This window comes from Prionailurus bengalensis, chromosome B3 (assembly GCF_016509475.1).
Source record: "Prionailurus bengalensis isolate Pbe53 chromosome B3, Fcat_Pben_1.1_paternal_pri, whole genome shotgun sequence".
Taxonomy (NCBI): Eukaryota; Metazoa; Chordata; class Mammalia; order Carnivora; family Felidae; genus Prionailurus; species Prionailurus bengalensis.
The window spans coordinates 109,380,588-109,408,314 of NC_057355.1; the positions used below are offsets into that span (position 1 = coordinate 109,380,588).

General features: G+C 38.6%; 1 protein-coding gene across 1 annotated transcript in view; it reads left to right on the top strand.

The window, feature by feature from the left end:
• Positions 1-14,956, top strand: part of SYT16 (synaptotagmin 16) — a 95,054-nt gene extending 80,098 nt beyond the window's left edge. The window contains exon 6 of the mRNA XM_043556310.1: positions 14,060-14,956. Within this exon, the coding sequence (XP_043412245.1) occupies positions 14,060-14,373 (314 nt within the window). The 3' untranslated portion in view covers positions 14,374-14,956. The remainder of the gene's footprint in view (positions 1-14,059) is intronic.
• The last annotated feature ends 12,771 nt before the right edge of the window (positions 14,957-27,727 follow it).

A 27,727-nucleotide genomic window follows, 5' to 3' on the forward strand; every position in this document is an offset into this window, starting at 1 on the left:
CTAGGCCTGCAAATACCTTAAAGAGGCAGAGCATAGGCTTTGGAGTGAGGCAGATCTGGGGTCAAATTCCAGCTCTATCCACTTACCCATTGGCTTTGCTATGATGCAGTACAATTTAATTCTTTTTTCTGAATCTCAGTAGACTCATCTGGAACAAAGGGATATTAATAGTACCTTCCTCGTGGGTTGTTTTGGGGTTTAAATAAAATGATCTCTACGAAGCAGTTAGCAAAGTGCCTAACACAGTGAGCATACAAGAAATGTTAGTGGTTATGATGTTGACAGAGGAGGAGGTGGACGAGAAGGATTTTGGGCAATACAAGTCTGACTTACCAAGAGAACTACCATTTTGGAGATTACCACTGGAAAGAGGGGCTCAAGACACTCCCATAGCCGAAGTCCTGGGTTTAGAAAGCCAGAATAAAAATACTGCTGGAAACAGCCACAACTTCCTATCAGTACCCAAGAAGTTGGAGATTGAGCATTGGAATAATGCTGCTAAAAATTAGCTCTCCTTTCATGATTGTCAGCAAAAATAGCTTAAAAGAGGGCAGGAAGATGGTTTCTGCCTCACTTCTGCCCTCTAGATCTCATGCAAATACATATAACCAGAGGAACCTAATTTGTGTCTAGAATTCTAAGCCGCTAGAGAGTCTGAAAAATGTTGTTGAATTTCCAGCCTTTCAAGTTCAGAGGGTAAACTAGAAGGAGTAGAGTGGAGGGCTAGTGAGCCTGTCTGCCCCAGGGACTGGTGTCTTACTGAAATAAGGATGAAGTGGATAACAGCGTGGGAGACTGCAGGAGTCAGTCGATGGACTCTAGCCTCACATGTGAGCATTAGGTGAGGAGCCAGCCAAGCTGGTAGAAAAGGGTCAGCTTCTGTAGCCAAATCTAGGCTCCTAGTCTTCTTAGTCTTTACCTGTGCTGCAGCTTTTAGTCAGTCTGTGTTAAACACCATTAGAACAAGCTACTAAGGAAAATCCAGTCCTCTGGACCACAAGAGAACAGGTCCTTAGGCCATATTTTGTGATGATGCTCCTAGCCACGTGAGAGCCATTTAAAATGCATCATAGGTGCTGATTATTAGTTGCACTGCTAGTCTCTTTGCTAGACACAACTTTTCTTTTAATAGTTCTATCTGGATTTACTGCTTTTCCTTTAGAGCTTTTGCCAGTTTCTTTCCCTGTCCTCCTGAAATTTGGTGAGATCTGGACAATTACTTGGGAAGAACATGGTGGAGCTGCAGAGAATGATGAGGAAGTGAATCACACAGTTATGACCTTTTCCAGTCCATGCTGGGAAGCTTTCAGCTGTGCAGAGGGTAGCAGTATGGTGGCAGAGAAAGCATCAGCTGGAGGCTAACAAACTAAGGAGTGAATTCAGGCTCAGCCACTTACTAGCTGGGAGTTATTAAACTATCCTGAATCTCAGTTTCCTCATCTGTAAAATGGGATTGTAATCATATACACTTTCTAGGTAGAAATACTACATAGAAAGCTGTGATGTTGAGGATGGTACTATGTATCATTATACATTTCTCTATAAAAGAAAACATGCCAGAGAGGAAATTCTTATAACAAATATTTAAAACTGAATCGGGGAAAAAAAAGGCAAGTCCTAATTTAGAAACTGATCTTATTCCAGGAGTTTAAGTCAGTTTGGCATTTCCTACATGATTTTTCATAGACATGGTGTCACAATTTAATTTAAACCCTAGCTAACATGCTGCATCTTTTTAACCAAAGTAATAGGAGACAATGTTGCTGTAACACTATTCATTAAACCAGAAACCCAGTAGTGAAGACAAAAGGTTTTTTATGTAGAATGCTGGTACTTGAGGAAAAGCCTGTTTCATTAGGAGGGGTTGAGAAAGTAGAAGGTTCCTTTGTGGAGATTGTAAAAGGGATCTCTTGGTACTTTCAAGGGCTTCAGATGTTGATGGCACTGGTTCTTCATGATGTCTCACTTTATTATGCCACACACTACTTTGGCAGTCATCAGGCAAGCTTAGGCTACATTTTTAGTTCCCATATGGAAGAAAATAAGAGAGAGAACAGGAGTTTTATGAGACAACTGAGCAAAGTTGGAACAAAGGGAGAGAAAAGAGGATGCAAGCTGGGGGTGGAGGGTGGCCGAGGGAGACTGCCAAGTGCGCTGTCCCCACAAGGCAGAGGGAGGGCGGGAGGTACCACCAGAGCCCTGCATCAGAGGTCAGAGTCTGCCAGGAGGTGCTGCCTGCCAGGGCAGAGGCACGTGTGGGAATACTTGTGTGAGGGTCCTAAAACCCTGTGCATGAGACTTTGGACTCAGGGACAGTTCCCTCTTCCAAAAAGAGGGAGAATCAACCCTGCTTTACAGACTAGCTGTGATAATCGAAGAATGGTCCTCCAGGAAGCCTGAAAGAGAAGAGGTTGAGCCTGAATATTGGGAGCTTTTCTTCTCTGAATACTGAAGTTTCTAAATATTGCTGGAAGCTGGGAGAAAGACTGGGATTTAAAAGTGAGAATCTTTTGGGGCGCCTGGGTGGCGCAGTCGGTTAAGCGTCCGACTTCAGCCAGGTCACGATCTCGCGGCCTGTGAGTTCGAGCCCCGCGTCATGCTCTGGGCTGATGGCTCAGAGCCTGGAGCCTGTTTCCGATTCTGTGTCTCCCTCTCCCTCTGCTCCTCCCCCGTTCGTGCTCTGTCTCTCTCTGTCCCAAAAATAAATAAATGTTGAAAAAAAAATTTTTTTTAAAAAAATAAAAGTGAGAATCTTTTGCCTCAAAATATATCATAAAACAAAAGATAACTTTGAACTTGCCAACTTGATCCAGTTGATGACTGTTAAGATATTTTAAACTTTCTTCCTAAGCAACATAGAGGAAAGATGGGCAAATAGTAGACGGATGTCCTCTTCTCTATTGGGGCCTTAGAAGAAATAAACCACTGAAATGTAAGGCTCCCTTCTCAACTGCTGAGGTAAATCCTTGAGGGAGAGAAGTCAGAGAGGCAGGTTTTGCTTTCATGGGCAGGAGCTAGTGAGAGTATTCTTACGTGTGAGTCTCCATGACACCTGCCAGAATGGCTGAAAGTAGTGTGGATTCCACTAAGTGTTGCTGAGGATGTGGAGAATACTTTCTTCGTGGGAATGGAGCAACCACTTTGGGAAAAGTCCTGGAAGTTTCTTATACAACCAAATTTGCTCTGAAAATCCAACAGTTCTATGTTTGGGCATTTACCCATACATTAAAAAAGAAGGAGAAGGAGAAGGAGAAGGAGAGGGAGAGGGAGACGGAGGAGGAGGGGGAGGGGGAGGGGGAGAAGAAAAGACCTGGACAAGAATGTTTAGAGCAGATTCATTCATAATGATGAAAACTGCAAAGAGCCCTCATGTCCACATGAATGAATAAACAAGTTAAGATATATTTATATAGTGGAATACTATTCAACAACTAAAGAAGAATGAAATTAACATGGGATCTCCAAAACATACTGGATACCTACTACATGACTCCATTTATGGGGAGTTCTAAAGTAGGCAAAACTAGGGGCACCTGGGTGTCTCAGTCAGTTAAGTGTCTGACTTCAGCTCAAGTCATGATCTCATGGTTCATGGGTTCGAGCCCCGCACTGGGCTCTGTGCTGACAGCTCAGAGCCTGGAGCCCGCTTCAGATTCTGTGTCTCCCTCTCTCTCTGCCCCTCCCCCGCTCATGCTCTGTCTCTCTCTCTGTCAAAAATAAACATTAAAATATTTTTAAAAAATTAAATAGGCAAAACTCATCTATAGTGAAAACAAAAAGCAGAAGAGTGGTTGCCTGTCAAGATGAACTGGGCAGGACATGAAAGAATATTCCATGGTGATGGACATATTCTATATTTTGATGGGAGTATGGGTTAAATGGGTGTTTGCATTGGTCAGAATTTACTGGACGGTACTAAGCTTTGTTCATTTTACTGTGTGTAAATTGTACCTTAAAATAGAAAAAACAAAGTATTGAACTCTGGTTAGTTAAATTCATGCTGAAATGTTTAGGTACGGGTGAAGAGCAAGGATGAATATGGCTAAGATGGATTGATGGGTAGATAAATGCAGATATGTGAGAAAGAAAATTGTCTGAGTTTGGGCTACTACAACAAAAATACCGTAGACCAAGTGACTTCACAGAAATGTATTTTTCGCAGTTCTGGAGGCTGAAAAGTTCAAGATCAAAGTCCATCTGGTTCGGTTCCTGGTGAGAACCCCTCTGCCTACTTTGCAGACAGACACCTTCTTCCTGTCCTCCCATGGCAGAGAAAGAAATCATCTCTCTCATGTCTTTTCTTATAAGGATACTATTCTCATTCATGAGGGATCCACCTTCATGACCTAATTTCCTCCAAAGGTCACACATCCAAATACCATCACATTGGGGATTAAGGCTTCAGCATATGAATTTTGAGAGAATACACACATTCAGTCCATAACACAAATAAAGCAAAATATAACAAATGAAGATCCTGGGCATAATGTGTATGGGTGTCCACTGTACAAATATTTCAAATTTTCAGTGTATTTGAATATTCTACAATATTGGGCAGAAAGCCTAGTCTGGTCTGTAATAGTTCAGCTGGGTCAGGTGGGTCAAAATAAAATGTGAGCCTCAGCTTCTGTGTTTGGAATTACATTGTTTTTGGTTATGTTGATATCTCAAGGTCCAACCTTGTTCCCCTGACTCAACCTTGGACAGGATAGAGTACCAAGCACCTACACCTGAGGGCATCTTCTGTAACACCCTCCATAAACCACATCCATCCCAAGAGAAAGTATGTGGCTAAGGCACTGCTTGATTTCCAACGTTAACCTTTTCTCCGTTCATCCAATGGGTAGATGGATGGGTGGACAGGTAGAGCTAACTAGCTAGCTAGCTAGGTTTGTATATCTATATTTACATCTATCTATATATATTTTTCTACCTTTCTGGAAAATGCCCATGTTATAAATTGCTGTGTTTTTTTTCCAAATAATAGGTGGTCTAGGGATGATAAAATGGGCTATTTGAAAATCACTGAAACTATCCCATAGACCTCTTCAGAAACAACATATTAATGAAGTAAGAACATGAACTAATCTTAACAGTGTGGCAAGAATCATGCCAGGCATTTTCAAGGCAATACTTCATTTAGGATGTGTGGCCAGTGTTCAAAAATATTGTCATTATTGCTGTTAAGGTAGTATAGGCTAGTCTGCAACCTGATGGTAAGGAATAGTCTCTACATCTGTGCATGGAGGATGGTCCAGGTGAAAAAAAAAGCAGTTTATAGCATCTGGTGGACATAAGAAATCCTAATATGCATTTACAAATGATTTTGAAAAAGTTCCCATGGAGAATTAGAAACATTTGATTATCCTTCAAATTTGGCTTCATGGGAAAGCAATTCACTAACAATTTAGCAGCTCTGTTCTGCCTGCCACCTAATTACTGCATGGCCTCAACATTTGACTTAACCTCTCTGAATTTCATTTCCTTCCCTATTAAATGAGGTTAACAAGCTGATGTTACTCATACAAGTGCTATGTTAAAAAGTATATTAGCTATTCTGTTGTCAGGTTCTCTTTCTCCAACTTTATTTTCACTTTGTCTCCTTCTACAGTGCATTGCTGCATTGTGTATATGTGTGTATATAGACACACATATAATGGTTCTTGTCAAAAACTATCATTAAGATGTCCCCTCCAGTTAAAAACAACAAGTTCCCAGCCTCTCAGCATGTGCATGATTAGCCACATGTGATAATTACATCCCAAATGATAATACTTACAGCAGCAGCATATTAACCTTATTAGGCACTCACAATAGCAGAGACTAGAGCAAAGGAAAACAAAAAAGCATAGCAAGCCGCCTCATGTCGAGTGTGAAGAACACGTGGGATATGGGGGTGGGAGGGGGTAAGCTATACAAATGGAGTACAAGGGAAAAAGGACTAAATGAAAATAAATAGATATGGAGCATACCACCTTCTTTTAAAGTTCTGGTGCCAGTTTCAGCTAAATATAGTGTTTATTAGTAACCACTATATGCTCAGAATTATGGCCAATTCAAATGAAGATTTATATGTGGCACTAACTTAGTGCATAGGTGATATTCCTTTACTTAATTCCCACGATAATATTTTTAAATTTTTAATGTTTCTTTTTGAGAGAGAGAGAGAGAGAGAGAGCGAGAAAGAGCGAGCAAGCAGGAGTGGAGGAGGGGCAGGGAGTGAGGGAGACACATAATGTGGAGCAGCCTCCAGGCTCTGAGCTGCCAGTAAAGAGCCGGATGAGAGGCTGGAACTCATGAACTGCGAGATCATGACCTGAGCCGAAGTTGGGTATTTAACCGACTGAGCCACCCAGGCGCCCCTTTTAAAAAAAATAATAAATTAATGTTTATTTATTTTTGAGAGAGAGTTTTTACATTTTTTTAAATGTTTGTTTATTTTTGAGAGAGAGAATTCCCACAATAATATTAAAGTTAGTCAGAAAATCTAGACAGAAAAGCAACAAGGGGGAAATATGGTTACCATGGTATATGAATTATATCTCAATCAAACTGGGTTTTTTTGTTTATTTGTTTGTTTTTCATTGCTTTGGTTTTTTTTAACCAAGTTACCTGCAGAAGAATGGCAGTAAGACTGAGGAAAGACTTCTCAACAGCAATGACAGAAGCCAGAGGACAAGGGGACATTATTACCAAAGTCTCAAGAGAAAAACATTCTCAACTTAGTGTTCTGTTTGAGTGAAGGAAAAATAAAGATATTTTCCACAAAGTTTGAAAGAGTTTGTCACTGAAATAACCACTAACTGATATATTTCAGGAAGAGAGATTGAACTTAGAAGGAAATAGTGAACTTTAGGAAAGAATAATGAACAAAAATTGGTGAACATATAGGTAAATATCAGCATGTATAAACTGCAAAAAATAAAACAACAGGAAAATTACTAATATATTTGGAGTATAACAGCAAATGGAAATAAAAATCTAGGTAGAAATAACATGAAGGTTGAGAAGGGGAAGCAAAAATCAAAGAATTCTAAGATCCTTATATTGCTTAGAGGAGGGTAAAAATATTAATTTTAGATATTAAATCAAGGTACATGTTGAAATTTTAATCTAACTTTCAAATCAATAGAGGGAGTAAATTAGAATAAAGATAATTCAGTGGTTCCAACAGAAACCAGAAAAGGCTATTTAAAGGCATAGAAAGTGTAGCATAAAAAGCAGAAACCAAAACTATAAAAATAAATCAAAAGATATGTGATATAATAAATGTGAAAGGACTACAATTGCTGTGTAAAAGATAGAGATAACACTGGATTGTTTCTCTTGCTCCCAATCTCTCCCTGTTTCCCCTCTGCACATCTTGCCACTCACACTGTAGTTTATGTTGGGCCCACCTAGCCTCATAATGTATAAGGAAAAAAAATACTAATTACTAACACACTGAACTTGGCTCAAGAATACAAGAAGGATTTAACATTACGAAAATATGCTTGTGTAGTTCACCATATTAACTGATTTATGAAAAACCATTAGGATTATCTCAAGAGGTACAAAAGAAGCTTTTGATAAAATGCACTATCTATTATTGATAAAATTTCCTGAGGGGGCTCCCTTCAGGAAATCTAGTATAGACGTCACAGGAAAAATGCTGAAATGGTCTGAGCTGTGTGTGCAATTAGCACACACAGTGATTCTCGTAAGGACGGTTGAACACATGCGCAAAACCCCTACTTTGCCATCTGCTAATGCCTAGACACGTGCCTCTGGAGAGATGTGGCTCCCTTTTTCTCCTACCTTCCAGTCTCAGACAAGTAGCTTTCATTTGTGGGATCTTACTGGCAAAAGATTTAGGGAAGTGCAATTTTAAGTTTTACGCCCCTTTGGTACAGGAAAGTGCTTAGAATGGTGGAAACAGTGTTAAATATCAACAGCTAATATGCAATATGGAAGAGAACTTGCTAAACCTTGATAGTGGGCATTTAAAGAAAATCTGCACTAAGTGTCATTCTTAATCCTGAAATCCTTTATTAAAGTCAGGAACAAAATAAGGATTCCCACTGGCATCACTCTTACTCGATATTAGACTGGAGGCTCAAGGCAATTCAGTAGAATAAGGAAAAGAAATAAAAATTTAAAACATGAGAGGAAGAAACAAAGCTGCCATTATTTGTAAAAGTATGATTGTCTACATTAGGAAAATCTACAAACTTAAACTAATAAGTTTTTCATACAAAACCAATTATTTTCTAATACATCAAGAGCAGTTATAAAGTAGAGTTTTAAAACACTACTACCTATGACAGTAAGAAAATATCAAAGGTACCAAAGGATAACATTAACAAAAGACAAGAAAATTATGGGAAAAAAATACAAAACTTTTTTAAAGACACAAGAGAACACTAAATCAATAGGTAAACTATGTTCATTGGTAAGAATGTTCTATACTGTGAAGACAATTTTTCCCAAGTTTCTATCCAGTACAATCTCGATCAAAATCCCCGGGTGGTGGGTGGTGTTTGTTTGTTTGTTTGTTTGTTTTTGGTATATTTTGCTTTATGTCTTCTAATAGAACTTTATAAGCCGATTATATGTTCATATGCATAAGTCAGCTAAACCAAGCAAGAGCTTAAAATAATGAAAAATTTAAAAAAGACAATAGAAGGATTCTCCCTAGCAGACAGCTAGGCATATTATAAAATGATGATAATAACTATTATCAGGTGAGCCACTCAGGCTTGGAAATTTGGTATCTGACATTGTATTACAAATCAGTTGGGAGATGATGGGCTATTTAATGAATAATGCTTCCAGTATGGAAAAAAAAATAGATCCCTACCTCACACCACATGCAAAGATCAATTTCTGGTAGATTAAAGATTAAATATGAAAAATAAATTCTTATGACTCATAGAAGAAAATATATGAGACTATTGAGTTTGGGTAGGATTTCTTAAATAATTCTGTTAATGCATAAACTAAAAAGGAAAACATTTATAAACATGACTCCACAGAAATTTAAAGCAGTTACTCTACAAAAGTCACTATAAAATAAAAAGGTAAGCTACATGCAGAGAAAAGATACTAGCAATAAATATAAAAAAGATATTTATCTAGAATTTATAAAGAACCAGCAATCCACTCCTACATATATACTGGAAAAATTCTCAAATTTTGGTAGTGTAAAATATAGAAAAATACTCACTGAAATCTTTTCAATTCTTGGTTATTACACACAAATATCCATTAATTAGGAGAATGGACAAGTGAGTTGTAGTTTAAACATTATATATCTGTTAAAATAAAGGAGTCACAAGGATATATATCAATACAGATAATATAAAAAACTTAATGCTGAATGAAAAAAGGCATGTTTTCAGGAATAAATACAGTAAAATGCTAAGTACTTTAAATGTGCAAAATACTATTAAGTATATTTTGTGTATATTTATTTATGTCTATTATATGGTGAAAGTCTAAAAATATACATGAAAATGATGAACTCCAAATACAGACTAGTAATTACTATTAGTGAGAGAAGCAATCAAATAGGATCAAGGAGGAATACTCAAGGATCTTCAATTATAATATTTTATTTCCTAAAAATCCAACAAAAAGCAAAAGGTCAGTGGTAACTATAACAAATGCTAAATACCACACATCTGTGTGATGGGTATTTGGGTATATGTAATATTGTTCTCTATTCTTTTCTGTATGTTTAAAATATCTTGTAACTATGATAAATTAAAAGAGAAGGGGAGGTTAAATGACTGAATTCCTTTCCCTTGCCTGGTCAATCACAGTACCCCACCCCTGCCCCAAGGCAGAGTCTATGGTACTGCAAATAGGCAGTGTTTCCTATGAGCTCTATAAGTAACCAGTAGGGTATTGTGCTGTTTCTTTGGAAAAATGACTTCTGAGTTTAAAATGACACAGTTTTGTGCCATGATAAATTGAGGATTATGTACTATTATAATTTTTTTTGGTATGCATGGCATCTTCCTGTATGGAGAAGGAAACAACTGGTAAAAGAGACAATGACTGGTAAAGCAGTTGACACAGCTGAGTCAGAAGAGCAGCATCCAGTTCTATCAAGGAATCATGACCCATTGAAACTTTAAAAAAAATTTCTTTTTAATGTTTATTTTTGACAGAGAGAGAGTGGGGGAGGGGCAGAGACAGAGGGAGACACAGAATCTGAAACAGGCTCCAGGCTCTGAGCTGTCAGCACAGAGCCTGACGTGGGGCTCAAAGTCACAGACAGCGAGATCATGACCTGAGTCGAAGTCGAGGGCTCAATCGACTGAGCTACCCAGGTGCCCCAACCCATTCAAACTTTTGATGATGTTTTTGAGTTATTAGTGCCACTGTGGGGCATTCTGAATACTCATCCATCAGAAGATAAAATATTGCTTGGTGGTGTTTTGTAGCAAGTATTATCAATTCCAAAGAATTAAAACAGAATTCAGTTAAGTTGTATATTTACTTGAACCTTTCTTTGTCAATTCTGGCTGGTGCTCATTGGAATAAGTCATCGAACCCCCAAAACCCCAGCACTGTTTCTCACAGGTAGAATTTCCTGGGCACAGCCTTTGCTCTGGACAATTAAAAATAAACACATGGTTGGGGCGCCTGGGTGGCTCAGTCGGTTAAGCGTCCGACTTCAGCTCAGGTCACGATCTCGCGGTCTGTGAGTTCGAGCCCCCGCATGGGGCTCTGGGCTCATGGCTCAGAGCCTGGAGCCTGCTTCCGATTCTGTGTCTGCCTCTCTCTCTGCCCCTTCCCTGTTCATGCTCTCTCTCTGTCTCGAAAATAAACGTTAAAAAAAAAAAATTAAAAAAAAAAAACACATCGTTAATGCTGAGGAGAGGTTCCCTGGAACTGGAATAATCAGCAATGTTTCTCTTCTTTTGGTTAGGTGTCCTCAGACTGGATTGTTCATAAAATAATTATTGCCCTTTTTTGTCATACGCATTCAATTCAGCTTCGGTGATGGTGGTTTAGGAGTAAATGGCCTTTCTTGTAATTAGAAAGGGATCTTGTGATGGGATAAAGATTGAAATTGCACTTTGTGAAATGAGCAAGTCTTTGTTTGCAAGATGATCTCAATTCCCACTGCCATAACTGACAGCAGAATTGCCAGAGCAGTTCGGTGACTGGGTTGAACTTTTCCGGTAGGAATCATGTAGCTGTACAGCTGCGGAAACACAAATTCACTCCTCCATTGTTGGTTTTCTGACAGCTTTCTCTGTAGAGCAGTTTGAAGAGTGGAGAGCCCTGTTTCTGAGACAGAGAAGTGTTTTCACACCTGAAGTGTAATTTCACACCTTGTGTTTCTCAGCAGATAAGTGAATAAAATAACACATCAAACCGGAATAGAAAAAGATCAACATAGAAAGAAAACTGCAGGTTGTAATTTGTTTCCGATCTTACAATGCTCTTGTAAGGAACTGTAAATTACAGAGATCTGGATTTACACTTTTAAAAGTTTGACTGGTTGGTAGGTGGGAAAGTGAGCAGTAAACACTAACCAGCTTTCAGCCTTCATTGAACAGAATGTACAGAATGATAGAATTGGGGAAACGCCCTAACGTTTTGTTTTGTTTTGTTTTCTAAAGAATAGGACACAGAAGTTAGTGGTAAAAATCGTAGTTAAGGGGTGCCTGGGTGGCTCAGTTGGTTGGACCTCTGACTTCCGTTTGGGTCATGATCTGGTGGTTTACAGGTTCGAGTCCAGCATCGGGCTCTGTGCTGACAGCTCATATCCTGGAGCTTGCTTCGTATTCTGTGTCTCCCTCTCTCTCTGCCCCTCGCCCCTTACGCTCTGTCTCTCTCTCCTTCAATAATAAATAAAACATCAAAAAAATTTTTAAAAATCATAGTTAAGAGAGGGTCAATAAATTGATAAATCAAGTGATTTTAATAAAATATAATTGTAGGGATAATCTTTGTAATTATTCAGGAATTTTAGCAGAAGGAGAGACTATGTTAGTAAAATTTGGCTATTTCATTTCCTTTCCTTTCCTTTCTATAAGTTACTAAACATATGAGGCTAGTCACCATTTTATAGCATTCTAGTACAAGGGGGTATAAAACAAGGGGTTTATCTTCATTTTTCAAGTTTGAAAACCCAAGACCAAAAGAAAAAAGAAAGTCAAGCCTCCTGGATAGTCATGTACATTCATTTCAAAATATTTAATATGTATTGAATGTCTACCATGTGTTAGACACTAGGCCAGGAACCAGGGGTACAGTCATAAACAAGGCAATTCCTCTCTCACACTGATAGCCTTGCAGATGAGTAAGCAAGCAATGACAATGCTGGGTGCTAAGTCATGAGATAACCTGAAGCTAGATTTTGATGGACCACACAGAAGGGTTATCCCGGTCAGGGCAGGGGCTTGTGGTCAGCAAAAATTCTTGGAGACAGCCACGTCCAAACAAAACTAATGAATAGAAATCGTGGGAAGATAAATATCACATGGTATCAGAGCATGTAGAGTTTGTGCAGAAGTTGAAAGGGAGAGAGCAGGGTGGGTTGGAGGGGTGAAGGTACTTCAGTGTAGTGGGAATGAAGCATATAAAGGCAACAGTGATGCATAGTAAAACTGGAAGGTAAGAGGGTCAGAGTGTGTGATTTATACCAAGACATTTAGTTTTGATCCTGTGACTAGTGGGAAGTATTGAAGCCTTAGTCTTTGTCTATTAGTGAGTGACATGAACAGATTTGCATTTTACAGAGCTCCTTCTGGCTGTGGGATTGGGCAGCCCAGGGATGGGAGATGAATGAAGAGACCTGCTGTATTGCAGGTTCTGATAGAGGCTGGTGACCCAAGCTTGCAGTGCATGCAGAGTTCAGTGGCTTCGGGAATGGAAAGCAGTGGGCAGAGTTGGGAGCTATTTAGGACATAGAATCAACAGAACTTGGTGATTGCTTGGCTAGACTAGGGGCGAGGAGCCAGTCTTGCCAAAAATGTAGTCCAGTAGTATTCCATTGTGTTTATAAACCACATGTGGTTTATATGAGAAAGAATGAGATCCTGCCGTTTGAAGCAATATGGATAGAACTGGAGGGTATTATGCTAAGTGAAATAAGTCAGTCAGAGAAAGACAGATACTATATGTTTTCACTCATATGTGGATCTTGAGAAACTTAACAGAAGACCATAGGGGAGGGGAGGGGGGAAAATTTACAGACAGGGAGGGAGGCAAACCGTAAGAGACTCTTAAATACAGACAACAAACTGAGGGTTGATGGGGGTGGGAGAGAGGGGAAAATGGGTGATGGGCATTCAGGAGGGCACTTGTTGGGATGAGTACTAGGTGTTGTATGGAAAGCCAGTTTCACAATAAATAAATAATAAACAAACAAATAAATAAAAATGTAGTCCTGACTCCTGGTTTGGGTAATTTAGTGGATGATGCTACTGTTCACAGAGATGGGGAATACTGGAGCAGCAAGTTTTTAAAAGCTGGGGACACGATGAGTGAGAGGTGTGTGGAATGTCCACAGGAAGAAATGTGGTATTGAGCTGGATCTTGAGCTTGGGAGAGAAGTCTAGGCTAGAGATACAGATTTGGTACTTGTCATTGAGTGGATAAGATGGTCCAAAGACTATAGAGAGAGTGAGAAGAGAAGGCAGTCTGTGATCTTGGCATAAAACAGTATTTTGACTATTAAAAGAAAACACTCCTGGAACAAAATGTATATATTTATCTTGTTACATAAACAAAATGTGGATGAAGAACCATGCATGTCCACAGACACCATTGCACATATACTTAGGCATGTATACACCTCTGTAAATGTAGAGCTTCTGATGAACATCAGCAAGGTGCCTGTCGTGGGCTACATGAAACATTCAACGTTGAAGCTAATAATCCCTTTCCTTAATAATTCATGGAAAATATGTTAGCCCTGCAGCAAACACCAGGCCCAAGGATGCTGATCAATGTGTTAAAAAGGAAAAACTTGGAGCCCATGTAAGTATTACAACACAACTAGCAGAAAAGAAAGCCCTGATGTTTTCTTATTTGTTTTGTTTTTTTTTTTTCTTAGATACATACGGGAAGCTCTTTCTTCTCAATTCTGTGGGTCAAGAGATGTCCCGCTGTAAGACATCCATTCGACGTGGTCAGCCCAATCCTGTCTATAAGGAGACCTTTGTTTTCCAGGTGGCCCTCTTTCAGCTCTCTGATGTCACGTTGATGATTTCCATTTATAACAGGCGCACTATGAAGCGTAAAGAGATGATCGGTTGGATTGCTCTGGGGCAAAATAGTAGTGGAGAAGAGGAACAAGACCATTGGGAGGAAATGAAGGAAACAAAAGGTCAGCAGATCTGCAGATGGCACACCTTGCTCGAATCCTAGTTCTGCCAACAGGCATTTGTGTGCTACGTATGGCCCGGTGACCCGCATTTTAGCCACTCATACCAACTCCGCATATGCTGGTGGGCTTTTTAAAGACAGGCTTACAAATAGGGATTAGGGTCTTCTAACCTCTGGGACATTCTGGGCAGGGTCTTTGGGTCTCTCGAAGGTTTGATTTGAATTTAAATATTGTAATTAAAAAAAAAAAACCACATACACATGGTCATGTGTACTTGATGGAAAATTAACCATAGTTGAGAACAGTGATGAGTCAATTTGTGTTCATAGGTTAGTGTATCTGGGTTCAGCCTATGGAATAAAGCTTTTCTTGCTGTCTCTGTTTGCTTGAAGAATAACCTGAGATTTCAGGGGAGCTGTTAAATCTTACTATTTGTACCCAGGTATGTGTATGAACCAGAATTTTGTTAATATGGTGCCAAACCCCCCCAAATACAGAAACGAATCAGATGCTGAGGCTCATAAAAGAATGTAACTGTCATCTATCATTCCCTATTTCACATTTTTGTCTTTATGAAAACACCCCTTATTTATTTACCTAATAAATAAGTGTTATAAACGTGTACTTATACAACACACTTGTATTCATTATATATATACCTTTCTTTATCTCACTTATACATTGTGGTTTCCTGTGAGATTTTGTAAAATGAATCATTTTGAAGGTTAAAAAAAGAGTTTAAAAACACTGTTGAAAGACAACTTGTCTCCTTTTCATTTGTAAGATTTCCAACTTGTAATTTTCAAGGGTTTTCTGCCATTTTTCTTACCTAATATATTCTTACAGAATGAGAAGAAAACCAAAAATACCTATTGAAGTCATGGATTTGCTGATTTTCTGAATCAGGCGTTTTCCTTTAGATTACAATTTTTCTATATTCGTTGGAATATACCCATACATATATTTTGAACATACACCTGCATGTAAACCATATTCTTTTTCATGCACTATTTTCCATGATTAGAGCATAGTAAGTGGTACACAGTGGGTCTTTAATAAATGTTGATTTGACTGACTCTTAGAAATGAACATGTTATGACACCTGTGAATGAAGAAATATTTGCAGCTTGTATGAAATGACACTGAGTTCTTTTTCTGAGCATTTGAAGTGCCTATAATTGTCATTTCTCACGGCATTTGCGGTAGCATATATTAGTCACTCCTTGCATTCCGGGCATGTGCCATTCAGAACGCTGATCTTGTGTGGTTATGAGCATGAAATTTTATTTCCCACTTTGACATATTTGTGCAGTGCATGTTTCTTTTTCTTTTGCTTATGTCTGCATCCTTAACTTCAGTTACCTTAAATTGTCAGTAATAAAGAAAGGGAAGGAATGTGTGTCCGTGTAGAGCCGGTGCCTGTCGCACGGCTCTTCTGAGCAATTGCTCAGTTGCTTATTTTTAGCTTTTATGTTTCATTGTTGACTTTTCGCTGTCTGTGGGGAGAGTGATAGCTAGTGATGGATGTATACAGTGAAAAACACAGAACTCCTCCTCAGCTCTACATTTTGACAGATTGTAAACGTAGGCTGTAACACTTGAAGAACATATTTATCCCTCGCAGTGCAGTGTGGAATGGTTATCCTGACAAGAACAGACTAGGGCACTGGCTAATTCTACTGTGATTTCACATACCAACTTGTGAAATAAGTGATTTCCTATGGAAGAATACGAATTAGCAAAATAAATTAATACCTTAATTTCTTTTTAGGTCACGGGAGTTCCATCCACAATACTGCTTCGTTATTGGGAATAAGTAATAAAACCATGCTCCTTTGGGTTTTTACCCTACCTTTCTTTGGAAGACCTCAAAGTGCTTTTCCAACATTATATCCATTAACTGCTGAGTGGTCTTTGCAGTGTGGCTGTGTCATCGAGTAGAACTGAGTGCAATTGATTAAGTAGCGGCACAAAGAATTGGCTTTTCACAACCCTTACTCTCTTCATGTGCTTGTGTTTAAAAGGGAAGTAAAGCAGCCTTGTTATGCTTTCCTTTATGCAGAAACATAAAAGCAGCATTCACTTTAAAATTTACATTTGAAAAAAAACCTGCATATATTGTACTGACAGTCCTGGATCCCCCCCCCCACCCCACCCCCACCTCATATTTTCCTGTTCTGTGTTTTGCTGCGTCCCTTGTTTTATGGTGCCCAATAATCACCTAGACTTCATTTTCTGCCTTGACCCACCCACTTTTAGGGCTTTCTGCTGGTGTAGTGAAGATATCCTTGTGTGTTTGATCTTTTTTCCAATAGTCTGTTTATGAGACAGTTACAGGAATGTGCAGCATTTTAAGGGATGAGATGCCTGAAAAGCATTTTTAATTTTTTGTAATTTTACTATGTGGGTGCTATTCACCATGTAGGATGCGTGTACATCTTGAATATACAGCAATCTGAGGCTGATTGTGTAAATATGAAATGCTAATGACAAGATACATTAAAATATGAGGCTGAAATTTTTTTTACATTGATTCGAAATTCTGGTGTAGCAAGATCTTTTGATTTTGTACGTTTTCTCTCCCTTATTTGCTTGGCAAAGTCCAGACACAATGCACTTAACATGTTTTTCTTTTCACTAGAGCTCTTACATCTACCTTCGCTTTTTAAGAGTTATAAAAGGTAATTAGTTGGTTCAGCAGTGAAAAGGCTGCTTTTGCCTGTTTTATCTAGCTAACAGTTAATATCCCATAGAGACATTTGAGAGTGAGGAAGCACCAGTGTTTGTTGCCTGAGTAGTTCCTTCCATGATTTTTCCTAAAGACAGTGCTTTTTAAATAACAGGGTAGAGGGTAAATGATGCTCTGGGTTTATGGTAATCTGCTTTCTAGCCTCTCTTCTTTCAGGGCATTGACTTACACTGGATCCAGAAGTGCTGGTGTCACCAATCACGGTGGTAACTCTTGTGCCCCCTGATCCCCTCTGACTATTGTTGAGTTTGTAAATGGGCCATTCACCAGGCAGGGAGGCATCTGCTCCCGCTTCCCTCTCCTTCACTGGCTCCCTGTGTGATGCAAGTTGTTTGGGACCGTTTTGGCTGATGTAGTGTAGCTGTGGAGGGAGGTCTTGCCTTCCTTAATGGAAGAACTTGTACCGCCATTGGATGTATTCTGCTTGGCATCTGCCCGCACAAAGTTGGAGAAAGAGTCCGCGCCATGATGGCAAGGGGGAGAAGAGAGCAAGCTCCCGCGTCTTTGTTCACGTTAGGCACCGTGTCCTCTGCTCCTTCTTCAATGACAGTAACTGATTGACTTCAGCACTGATGCTCTCCATAGTGTGAGGTGCCTCAGCGAGCCTGAAATGGCCTCTGCCTTTGCAGGGTGGGGGCTTGCGCTGTATTGTGCAAACTGTTGGCACCTCTCAGGCAGTCACTGTACTTTACGTCCTGCTTGTCCTAGATGGTCTTATCTGAGAACCAAAGTTATTTTCTTTTCAAGTAAAGCATCATTTAAGTTGCAGCCACCATCAGGTTAAGAGAGAGTGCTTCTCTGATGGCCACAAATTTTATGAAACTGATGGTTCAATGTGGACATTGAACTATGAGTTGCCCCAAGGCCTGGCTCTCCTCTTGCAGCAGAGAACTTAGTACAGTAAGATCAGAAAAGTGATAGAAAAGAATTATGTGTAGATGACACAAAACCACATGGAGGAATAAGCTTTAACAATAAACAGGACTAGAAAACACATGCGGTATCTGCTCCCACTTTAAGGGAACTGTGGCCAAAGCACATTCTGTTCCATTTGATCCACAACAAAAACATGATAGATAATCCGGAAATGGCAAAAGCATTTTGTCTTGAAAAAATCATGCATTTGTTCAAAAGAAAAGCTAGGCAAAACTGTAGAAAACAAAGAAATCATGGAGTTTGCGTAGGGAAGAATTAAAGAATAAATACATATGCTGGACACCTTTAGCCTCCACTGGCATATTTTCAAGAAGGGTAAAACCAACAAACCAAAAGACATTTCAGATTAACTAGCTATCATTTTTTCACAAGTTGTGGGATTCTCAAAAACACTTAAAGATGAGGGAAATGAGACTGGTCTAACATAGCTCGAGGAAGTTGGCATGGGCTGCGGTCTCAGCCTGGGTTTGAATGGAACTCCACTAGCTATGTGGCCTTTTGAAAATTAGTCAATCTGTGTCCCTGATTCTTCAACTGGAAAATGGAAAAGATATCTACCTCATGAGGTTTTTGAAAATATAGTAATGAAATAACAGCATTGAGCCTGACATATAGTAATTATTCAATATCCACCCCACCCCAAGCCATACTTAAAAAAGAATAAAGCATTTAAGATTTGTTTCTCTGTCTAGTGAAAGTAAGAGTAACCGTAGAAAAAGGCTAAAAAACAATTTTCAGATACTTTAAAAAGGATAGACTCATAAAGCTGGTCTGAATTTACAAAGGAAAGTAGTCTTAACGGGTAACCTAAAAAGAGATAAGCCTGGTATATTGAGTCTTAATAAATCCCAAATGAGATTTAATAACCAAATCTTTTTGTCTTTTACCCCCTTAGTCTGGAGGGGATGCAAAACCTTGGTGCTTGTGTGCACATCTTGCTAAATTAGACACCAGGCCTCTCTTATGCCCATTTCTTTTCTACAAGACGTACATCAACCATATACCCATGAAAAGAGTGACAACTTGAGTATACATTTCAACTTTGGTATGAAAAAGAAAATAAAAGAAAAAAAATAGTGTGGCAATTTACTGACACACATTTAAAAACAATTTTTTAGCCCATGTTATACACCCTTATAATATCTTCATAGGCAAATTTTTAAAACTGATCCAATAGGGGCGGCTGTGGGGCTCAGTCAGTTAAACGACTGACTTCTGCTCAGGTCATGACCTCACAGTTTGTGAGTTCGAGCCCCACATCAGGCTCTGTGCTGACAGCTCAGAGCCTGCAGCCTGCTTCAGATTCTGTGTCTCCCTCTCTCTCTGCCCCTCCCCAACTATTACTCTGTTTCTTTCTCTCTCAAAAATAAATAAAAACATTAGGGGCGCCTGGGTGGCACAGTCGGTTAAGCGTCCGACTTCAGCCAGGTCACAATCTCGCGGTCCGTGAGTTCGAGCCCCGCATCAGGCTCTGGGCTGATGGCTCGGAGCCTGGAGCCTGTTTCCGATTCTGTGTCTCCTTCTGCCTCTGCCCCTCCCCCTTTCATGCTCTGTCTCTCTCTGTCCCAAAAATAAATAAACGTTGAAAAAAAAAATTTTTTTAATAAATAAATAAATAAAAACATTAAAAAATTTTTTTTAATAAAACTGATCTAATAATGCAGCTGTCAAGTCATCTAACTGTTTGGAAAGTTCTTTCCAGGACCGATTATTTACCACTGTGTCCCTTGGGAGATCACGATGGAAGGCATTCTATCAGAGTTCATACTGACTCCTTTTTGAGAAGGGCTCTAAAGAGTGACTTGTTGATGTCATAGAAAGCATGTTGCGTCGCTCTCAAGTGTTCAAACCACGAGTAAGAAGGAGAGTTCCCGGAGAATTTAGAAGAAGGTTTGTGAACATTTGGTCAGCAGAAGCGGTCAGGAACACACCGTCTCAAGTTTAAGGTAACCAAGTGCCAAGAACCAGTCATGTGCTACTTGCTGTTTTAAACCGAGAGTGATTCTGGGATGGGCAAGAATGAGCCTGCATTCCCAATATTGCCAGATCGCCAAAGTGCTGACTCGGGTTCTAGGATTCCCAATTAAGGAGAAATGGGAAGACTGGAGAAGAATCACTTAGCTTAGGGGTTTTTGTTAGGAATAATTCAGCAGGTAGGGAAGTTATGGGTGACGGATGTCTTTGGTCATGTGGGCACTAGTCAGAGTCACCATCTAAACCAGGTAACAAGAGTTTAACTTGGATATAAGGAGAAGGATATGAAGATGGTTTTGCATTCATTCAAAAATGTGTTCCTTGGATTTCCTTGTGTCTAGCACCTGGTGATTTGGGCTAGTGCAGGACCTAAAATCTTTTTTGGAGTAGTGTGATTATATACTGAAGCAATTAGTCACCATGATAAAAACAATGTTTATCAACAGTTACTCAATTGGTCCGATCATATGACACAAAAAGCAGAGCTTCTTGTTATGGGTTATCGTTGGAAGGAGGTGAAACGTATTGACAGAATGTAACAGAGGCCGTGTCTAAGAAGCCAGGACCTGAGGTAGGTCTCAGTCACATCGGAGGGGTAATTGTCCAGGGAGAGCACAGAATCAGCTTTGGAAGGCTTTTAAATAGAAACCTCTGGGTGGGGTGTGGGTTCTGTCTGAAGAAGAACAGAAGGGCACCCGGGAAGACAGTCTTTTTAAAGTTCCTCCTAATTGTAATATTTTGTGTTTAACCTCCAAACAGAATCAACAAAAACAACACTCTAGGCCTCTCCTCTCCCCCTTTGGACATTGTTTCCACATTGATTTTTCTGTGCATAAGAGGAGGTTTTCTGTGGGGAGTTCCTGTTTGGGCCTTGTTTAGGTGACTCTGGGGATGCCTGTAGGCTCTGGGTGAGTTTCCTCTCCTACGGTGTTTTTGTTTCCCTTGGGTCACAAAGCAGTATCCTGAGCTGTATTTATAGCCACTGGGGAACCTGTAAAACAGCTTGCGGCTTTACAAAATGAACTCAGAGACAGTCATTGAGGCCCGTGGACAGTCTTAGAATAAACCACCCCCGGATGTTGTTACCTGCTCACCCTTGCTCACTAATGCTGCCTCAAACTATCTTCATAGGAGTTTTTACTTCATGCCTTTGAGTAACAATGCTACCTACCAACTCTACTTTGAGGACTGTGAGAAGGCTGCCTTCCCATTGAGACCACCATATTTGTACATTCTTTTTGTCTACTTCATTTACCCCTTAAAGTATCTACTTACTGTTTTTTTTTTAATTTTTATACAAAATGTATTCATTCAAAAGATAGTTATCCCAGACTCTCGACTAGGGGCTGCAGAGTAGTAGATGAGTGAAATACTTTGAGTTCAATAATTACTTTTGTTTCTAAATATTCCATTTTTTTAAACTGGGTAAACAATAAGATCTTTTATTACTCTTTAATTTTTGTCTAATGTATTTCTGTAACGATTTCTTTCCTCCCTGTGGAAAGGGAGAAGATTTACGGAAAGTGGGAGTTATTACCCTGCCTCTAGTTAAGAAGTAAACGTACTGTTTGTCAGTCTATACTTCCCTTCAAAATAAACAGATGCGTTTTACAACTGAGGGAAGAAATGCACCATTCCATTCGAGTAATGAAATAAGTTCTAGCTTGAAGTAGAAGTTGGATATTTCCTATTTTTCACTTTTATAATTGAATATTGAATACCTTTTGTAAAGCAGTAAGCGGGTCAGAGCCTGGAATGCTAGGTCTGTACAAACAAATGTGACACAGTTCTTATAAGCTCCATGTTTTAATAGCTGAAAGGCATTGCTACCTTTTACTTTTTTTTGGAATAGTGAACTGGAAACAGTAGCTGCCAGAAAAAGGGAGGATAAAGGCATGAAACAGAGATCCCTGCTTACCTCTCTGTTTCTTTGGATTAAAACTTGTCTTAGATATCACACACTAAACACATTTGGGACATCCCTGTCAAATGGGTAGAGGTCAACATTGGGAGTGTCCCTTCCTTGGCAGATGAGCCAATAATTGTTTTCTAGTCTTAAATAAGTTTAAATTGGTCTGAATGTAACTCTTAATTTCAATTTTATAATAGGAGACAAACGTGGTTTATCCAATGGATTTTTTGCTTAGTTACAAGATCATAGAAACTGATCTCACATATCTACTAAATATGTCTCAATCCATGATTCCAGGTCAGAATCTTTGATGGCCTAAAAATTCTTACTGAAGACGTCTTTTAGTGTTGCCCAGTTGATGGTCCATTATAAAAAAAAAAAAGTTTATATCTCTTATTTGATGAAGACCTTGATTTTGGGGGAAAGATATTAAAAGGTTGCCATGAAGAACATTGGTGAGATTGGTACACTAACAGAAGGATATTTCCATGTAAGCTATTCTGTGTACTGTGTTCACATTCTAGGGCCACACGTCTCTCTTAAGAGTTTGTCAAGTTCCTTATAGGTGGCACTTGAGCAGTTTACTAATGTTGACATTTTCCTGTGGGCCATGCTAATATTTATTAATTCGCAACTACACCAAGTTATATTACAGTCTTTTATTATGCCACCATACCAATGCAGCTATGAATTTTGTTATTGTGAAATATAAAATGTTTCCCAGAATTTAAAATTTTAATTTTATTGCAGTCTTTATTATTTTAAGTTTGTAAATAAGAAGTTAGTATTTGCATACTTTAGTGTGACCGAGACATTTCTGTAATAATGTCTTGAATTAAGGTTTGACCTCTATTTTCAGAAAAAGGCATAATGGCTTTTGTGATCTAATTGCTTTTTAAAAAATTAATAAATTTTTTTGAGAAAATTTTAGGTTCATAGCAAGTTTGAGTGGACTGTAGGGTTCCTATCTACTCCCTGCCCCCATGCTTGCACAACCTCACCCACACTATCAGCATACCCCACCAGGGTGGGTCTGTTTGTTACTCTGATGAGCTTACACTGGCGCATCATTACCACCAAAATTCCACATTTTACATTAGAGTTCAGTCTTGGTGTTTCACTACCCTAAGAATTTTCTGTGCCCTGCCTATTTATCCCTCCTCCCTAACCCTTGGCAACCAGTGATCTTTTTATTCTCTCCATAGCTTTGCCTTTTCCAGAATGTCATATGGTTGGAATCAGACAGTATGTAGTCTTTTCAGATTGGCTGCTTTCACTTAGTAATATGCATTTACGTTTCCTCCCTGTGTTTTCATGGCTTCGTAGTTCATTTCTTTTTAGTGCCGCATAATAATATCCCATTGTCTGGATGTACTGGTCTGTTAATTATCTGTTTATTTTTATTTTTAGTTCTAATTGCTATTGTACATTTTGTTGATGTGCATATTCTCAAGAAAAATAGGTGGATCGATCCATGTGATGCAATAACTAAAATGTAGCAACTTCCAACCTAGCATGAATTTCACCTATGTGATATTGGGCTTGTTTCACCTTTGAGGAGAAGATTCCTGGAAAATATTACATGATTTCACAATTGGAATCTAAGCACAGAAAGTTCTGAAGGCAGAGAGGATATGATCCCCAAATTTAGTGATTCTGTAGTATTTTTTCTTGCTGAGCACTGATTTAAATACACATTGATAAAAAGTGCTAATTACATTATTACTGATTCAGGATAAAAAACCACCTTCTGTTACTGGTTTATATGACTTTACATTTACCACTGCTGCCAAGAGAAAGGAAGTTTCGGGATTGCACCCTGTCATAGTCAATGGTGCAAATGAGCTAAAAGTGAATATAAGATCTGGATCATACAGGAACTCTGAATTTTGAATAGAAGGATGACCCATGGTAATGCATAGGCTGAATGAGCACGTAGTAGATATTGGAGTAGTAACACTGATAATCACGCTGGGTGAATGGGGAGATCTGACTGATGATCAATATCTGGGAAACATTTTGACATTTTCACGTGCACTGACTGCCCTTTGCTTTGTAGCTGCAGCAACCTGCGGAACCGGGGCATTGTTGCAGAGCTGAAGGTGTGGTTGCGGAAAGAATATTGGGTTAGATTAAAATTAATGAGGACTGTGTTCTATACCAAATCTTCCCCTAATGAGCTCTCAGATCAATGTCAAGTCACAAGTTCTCTCAGCCTTCAATGTTGCGTCTGGCAGATGGTAATAGTAATACTCATTTTATTTATTTTCACCAGGTTATTATAAGATTCATTCATTCCTTCATTAAAACCACAAACACTATGTACCAGGGCCATAGGCATGACAAGGTAATAGGTGGAAATCCACTCTGCAGAACTGAAGAGTTTTTGAAGGCTGTGAGATATTTTATTATTTTTAAGGCCAAATCAGTTCTTTGTGTCAGTATATCAAAGTAATTGACACTTCTAGATCTCTGCCAATCATTGAACTATATTCATAGACAGTTATTTGACTAAAACTTACAGTTGGGATGGTCTTTAGCCCTTCTGCCTCTGAGAAGATAGAAATGAAGTATTAGGCTCTAATTCTTTTGTTTAGACACCCTGACCACAGAACAAATTGCGAATCCATCTTTTCAGCAGGCTTGCCAATCTGAGTTGAACGCAGACCATTCTCCTTCAGAACAATTTAACTTCGAGTACCGAGAAAGTATTAAGTTATGCATTTTTTTTCCACAAAAATGGAATTTGAATATAGCATTTGGAAAGATGTTTCCCCCAGCAGAAAAGGTCCTGCCATCTACATTATTGTATTTCTCTTGGAGAATCACACTTCTCCAGCTTTCCCCTCCCAAGTGATTTTCCTCACCCACATAACCATTCTTTTCCTAAATACCACTTATCATCTCCCAGAAAAAAGTAAAGATTAAAAAAAAAACATGTTCAAGGTACATCCAAGATTTCATAGCAATATTTGGTGTTCACAGTGCAAGATAAATCTGACTCTCAAGTTTTTTGGTCTTCATATGGCATCCGAAACAGTTGTTCATATTCACACATTTATGTTTTACCATATGCATACTGTGTGCAACTCTGTTGTTTTAAAATATTTTATTGGTTTTCCTTTATATCTTAAGTTTTGATGGGTGTCCTTGAAGAACTTGCATGCCAAAAAAAGTAAATGTGAATGATTCATTCATTTTGAATATATGAAACTATTTTGGGGAGTTTTTACCCTTACATGGAGCACACTGTTCTCAGCAGAGAATGTACTTTGTATTTCTGTTCAGTTCACAGCTGGATGCTAGAGTTGTATTAATATTGTTAGCCTGTACCTTCTACATCCCATGTTTACTTTCGTGAGTTATTTATATGTACTAGACTGTCCTGAGTTTTTGGTACTTGCGAATGGTGGTCAATAGTTTTACGGATTTCACTTATGGGGACAATTTAATGTAACATGGCTTACAATCTGGTCTTCCTTTAGAAGACCTTTAGTCACAAGAAGGCTTTCATGGGCAAATTCATTGTTTCAGGCCAGACTTGTTAGTGGTAAGGTAGGAGCTGCCCCAAACCTGTCCCATCACTTCATGGGCATTTCTAGATCTGGCTGCTATTATATTTCTTCCTCCAACGTTTTCCAGCAGACAATCAATCCCTGGGTGGTCCAGAATTTCAAGAGAGAAGAAACAAAAAGTATTTTCTCCTACAAAAGGTTGAACTCTCATTTTAGAAACTTTGGAAATCTTCAGAACATTCCATGTAGGTGTCCCTGTGTTCCTCACAGTATGACTTATTGACTTATGGTGTCTTCTATTTAAGAAGCATGAATGTATCTCCAGCTGTTACCAAAACAAACAGCTATAGAATGTAATGACCCACCCCATTTCTAAAATTACTTCTGTTGATGGAGAGTGTATAGGAAGACGTTTGGAAATTTTTTTAATTGTTAAACTTAAAAACTGGAATACCTTTCTACTTTTTGTAATGTCCCAGATTTCATAACACTGGTTTTAATGTATTATTGCTGCACTGTTACGTCTGTGTTTTACCTGGGCAAACTAGTGAAATATTTAATGTCTATACTCTTGTGATACAAACACCCTTGAAAATACATTAGAAAATATGAAATTGTTTACCTGTGATAGAGAATAGGTTTGTGATTAGAAGAATTATACTGTTTTTCTTGTACAAAGAATGCTTAAAGTGGAATTTCTGTCTCCCGGTGATGTTGGAAGCATATTTTATGCAGCCTAAAAACTCTTTCTGTATTAAATATTTAAATGCATGAGGATAAATTCGAATTGCTTTTTGTTTAAACCAGAAACATAGAAGAAGTATTAGCCCCAGTTTGTACAAAATGTCTGCTGCAACTGAACTCATGATAGTTCAAAACTGAAAATCATTCTAATTTTGTAAAACTGGTTTTATCAATAAAGTTTAAGCAGATGGCTTATATGTATATGTGTGAAATTTTTTTATGCTAAAAAAAGATACAGTTTTGCAGCATCAACATGCAAATTTTATGGGCCTGAATGATACTGCTTAATTTAGTATATACAGAAACCTTTAACTCCAAAACCATGCCAACTGCAATATATATATATATATATATATATATATATATATAAAAAATGATAAATGTTATATTTATGACCCCTATAATTTATTTTGGTTTTAGGATGCTCTAGACTTTTATGTTAAACACATATATGAATCAACGTATTTCAATTCAAATGATAAAGTGTTGAATATTGGGTAACTAAGGAGTTATATATACGTAAAGATCACCTGAAATAATTAAATTGCATCTGAAGAGGATTCTGAGAAGGGAAAATGTAAGTATTGCTCTACAAAAGGGTAAGTAATTGTTTATCAGAGAGGCTTTTGTTTGGAGTTCTGGCTTCTCTGTGTATAACCAGTTTGAATAGGTTTATAAGAATCCAGTGCAGGAAGCTAGAAATACCAGGGCAGGGCTATTATGGTCAGACCTCCATAGCTATAAAAACATTGTTGATGTCCCCTAAACAAACAAACAAACAAACATTCTCTAAATGTTACAGGGAAAATCTATTTTTACCATTTTTGCATATTGTATTAGTTGAAGTAATTAATGCTACTTGTTATAATAAACAACCCTAAATGTCAGTGAGTCAGCATAAGATAAGTTTATTTCTGACTAACATGCTTTTGCCCATGCAGCTTTCTTTATTAGCAGCATTTCGGGGACTGAGAGCCATCCCAGAGTTCTTAGGGCCTCTGAAGGACTATATGGCCAATCAAATGAAGGAGGAAGAAAAAGCACGAGAATCAAATGTACGTTCAAGGAACCAGGCTTAGAGGGTGCTCACCACCTCTGTGTAAACTCCTTTGGTCAGAACGAGTCACATGGCTCCACCTATATTTAAGAAGGCTAGGAATGGTTCATTTGCATGTACAGGAAATTGAATCCATTAAGATTCTTCTACACAGTATCTAGCACACAGTTTTCCTTTTTAAAAAACAATTTTATTTCAAATGTTGTAGCAGTGGTGATTATTTAAGGAAAACCTGCTAACTGTAAGCTTATCTGTTACTTCCTAACCCACGGTGGCACTAGAACATTATGGGCTGATTAAGGATTTTAGTTGCTCACATTAGCCATCGTAGAGCATTTCTACACTGTTTGGGGGTGCTTCTGCAAATAAAGATCACTTGAGTTCACATTTCCAGAGCCACAGGGCAGAGTTTGAGCTGACAGCCTGAGTATGGCGGAGCCTTTCTACGTGTGTATGTGCACTACACACATATGTAACCTGTTAAAAATACCAAAGCAAAGCATATAAA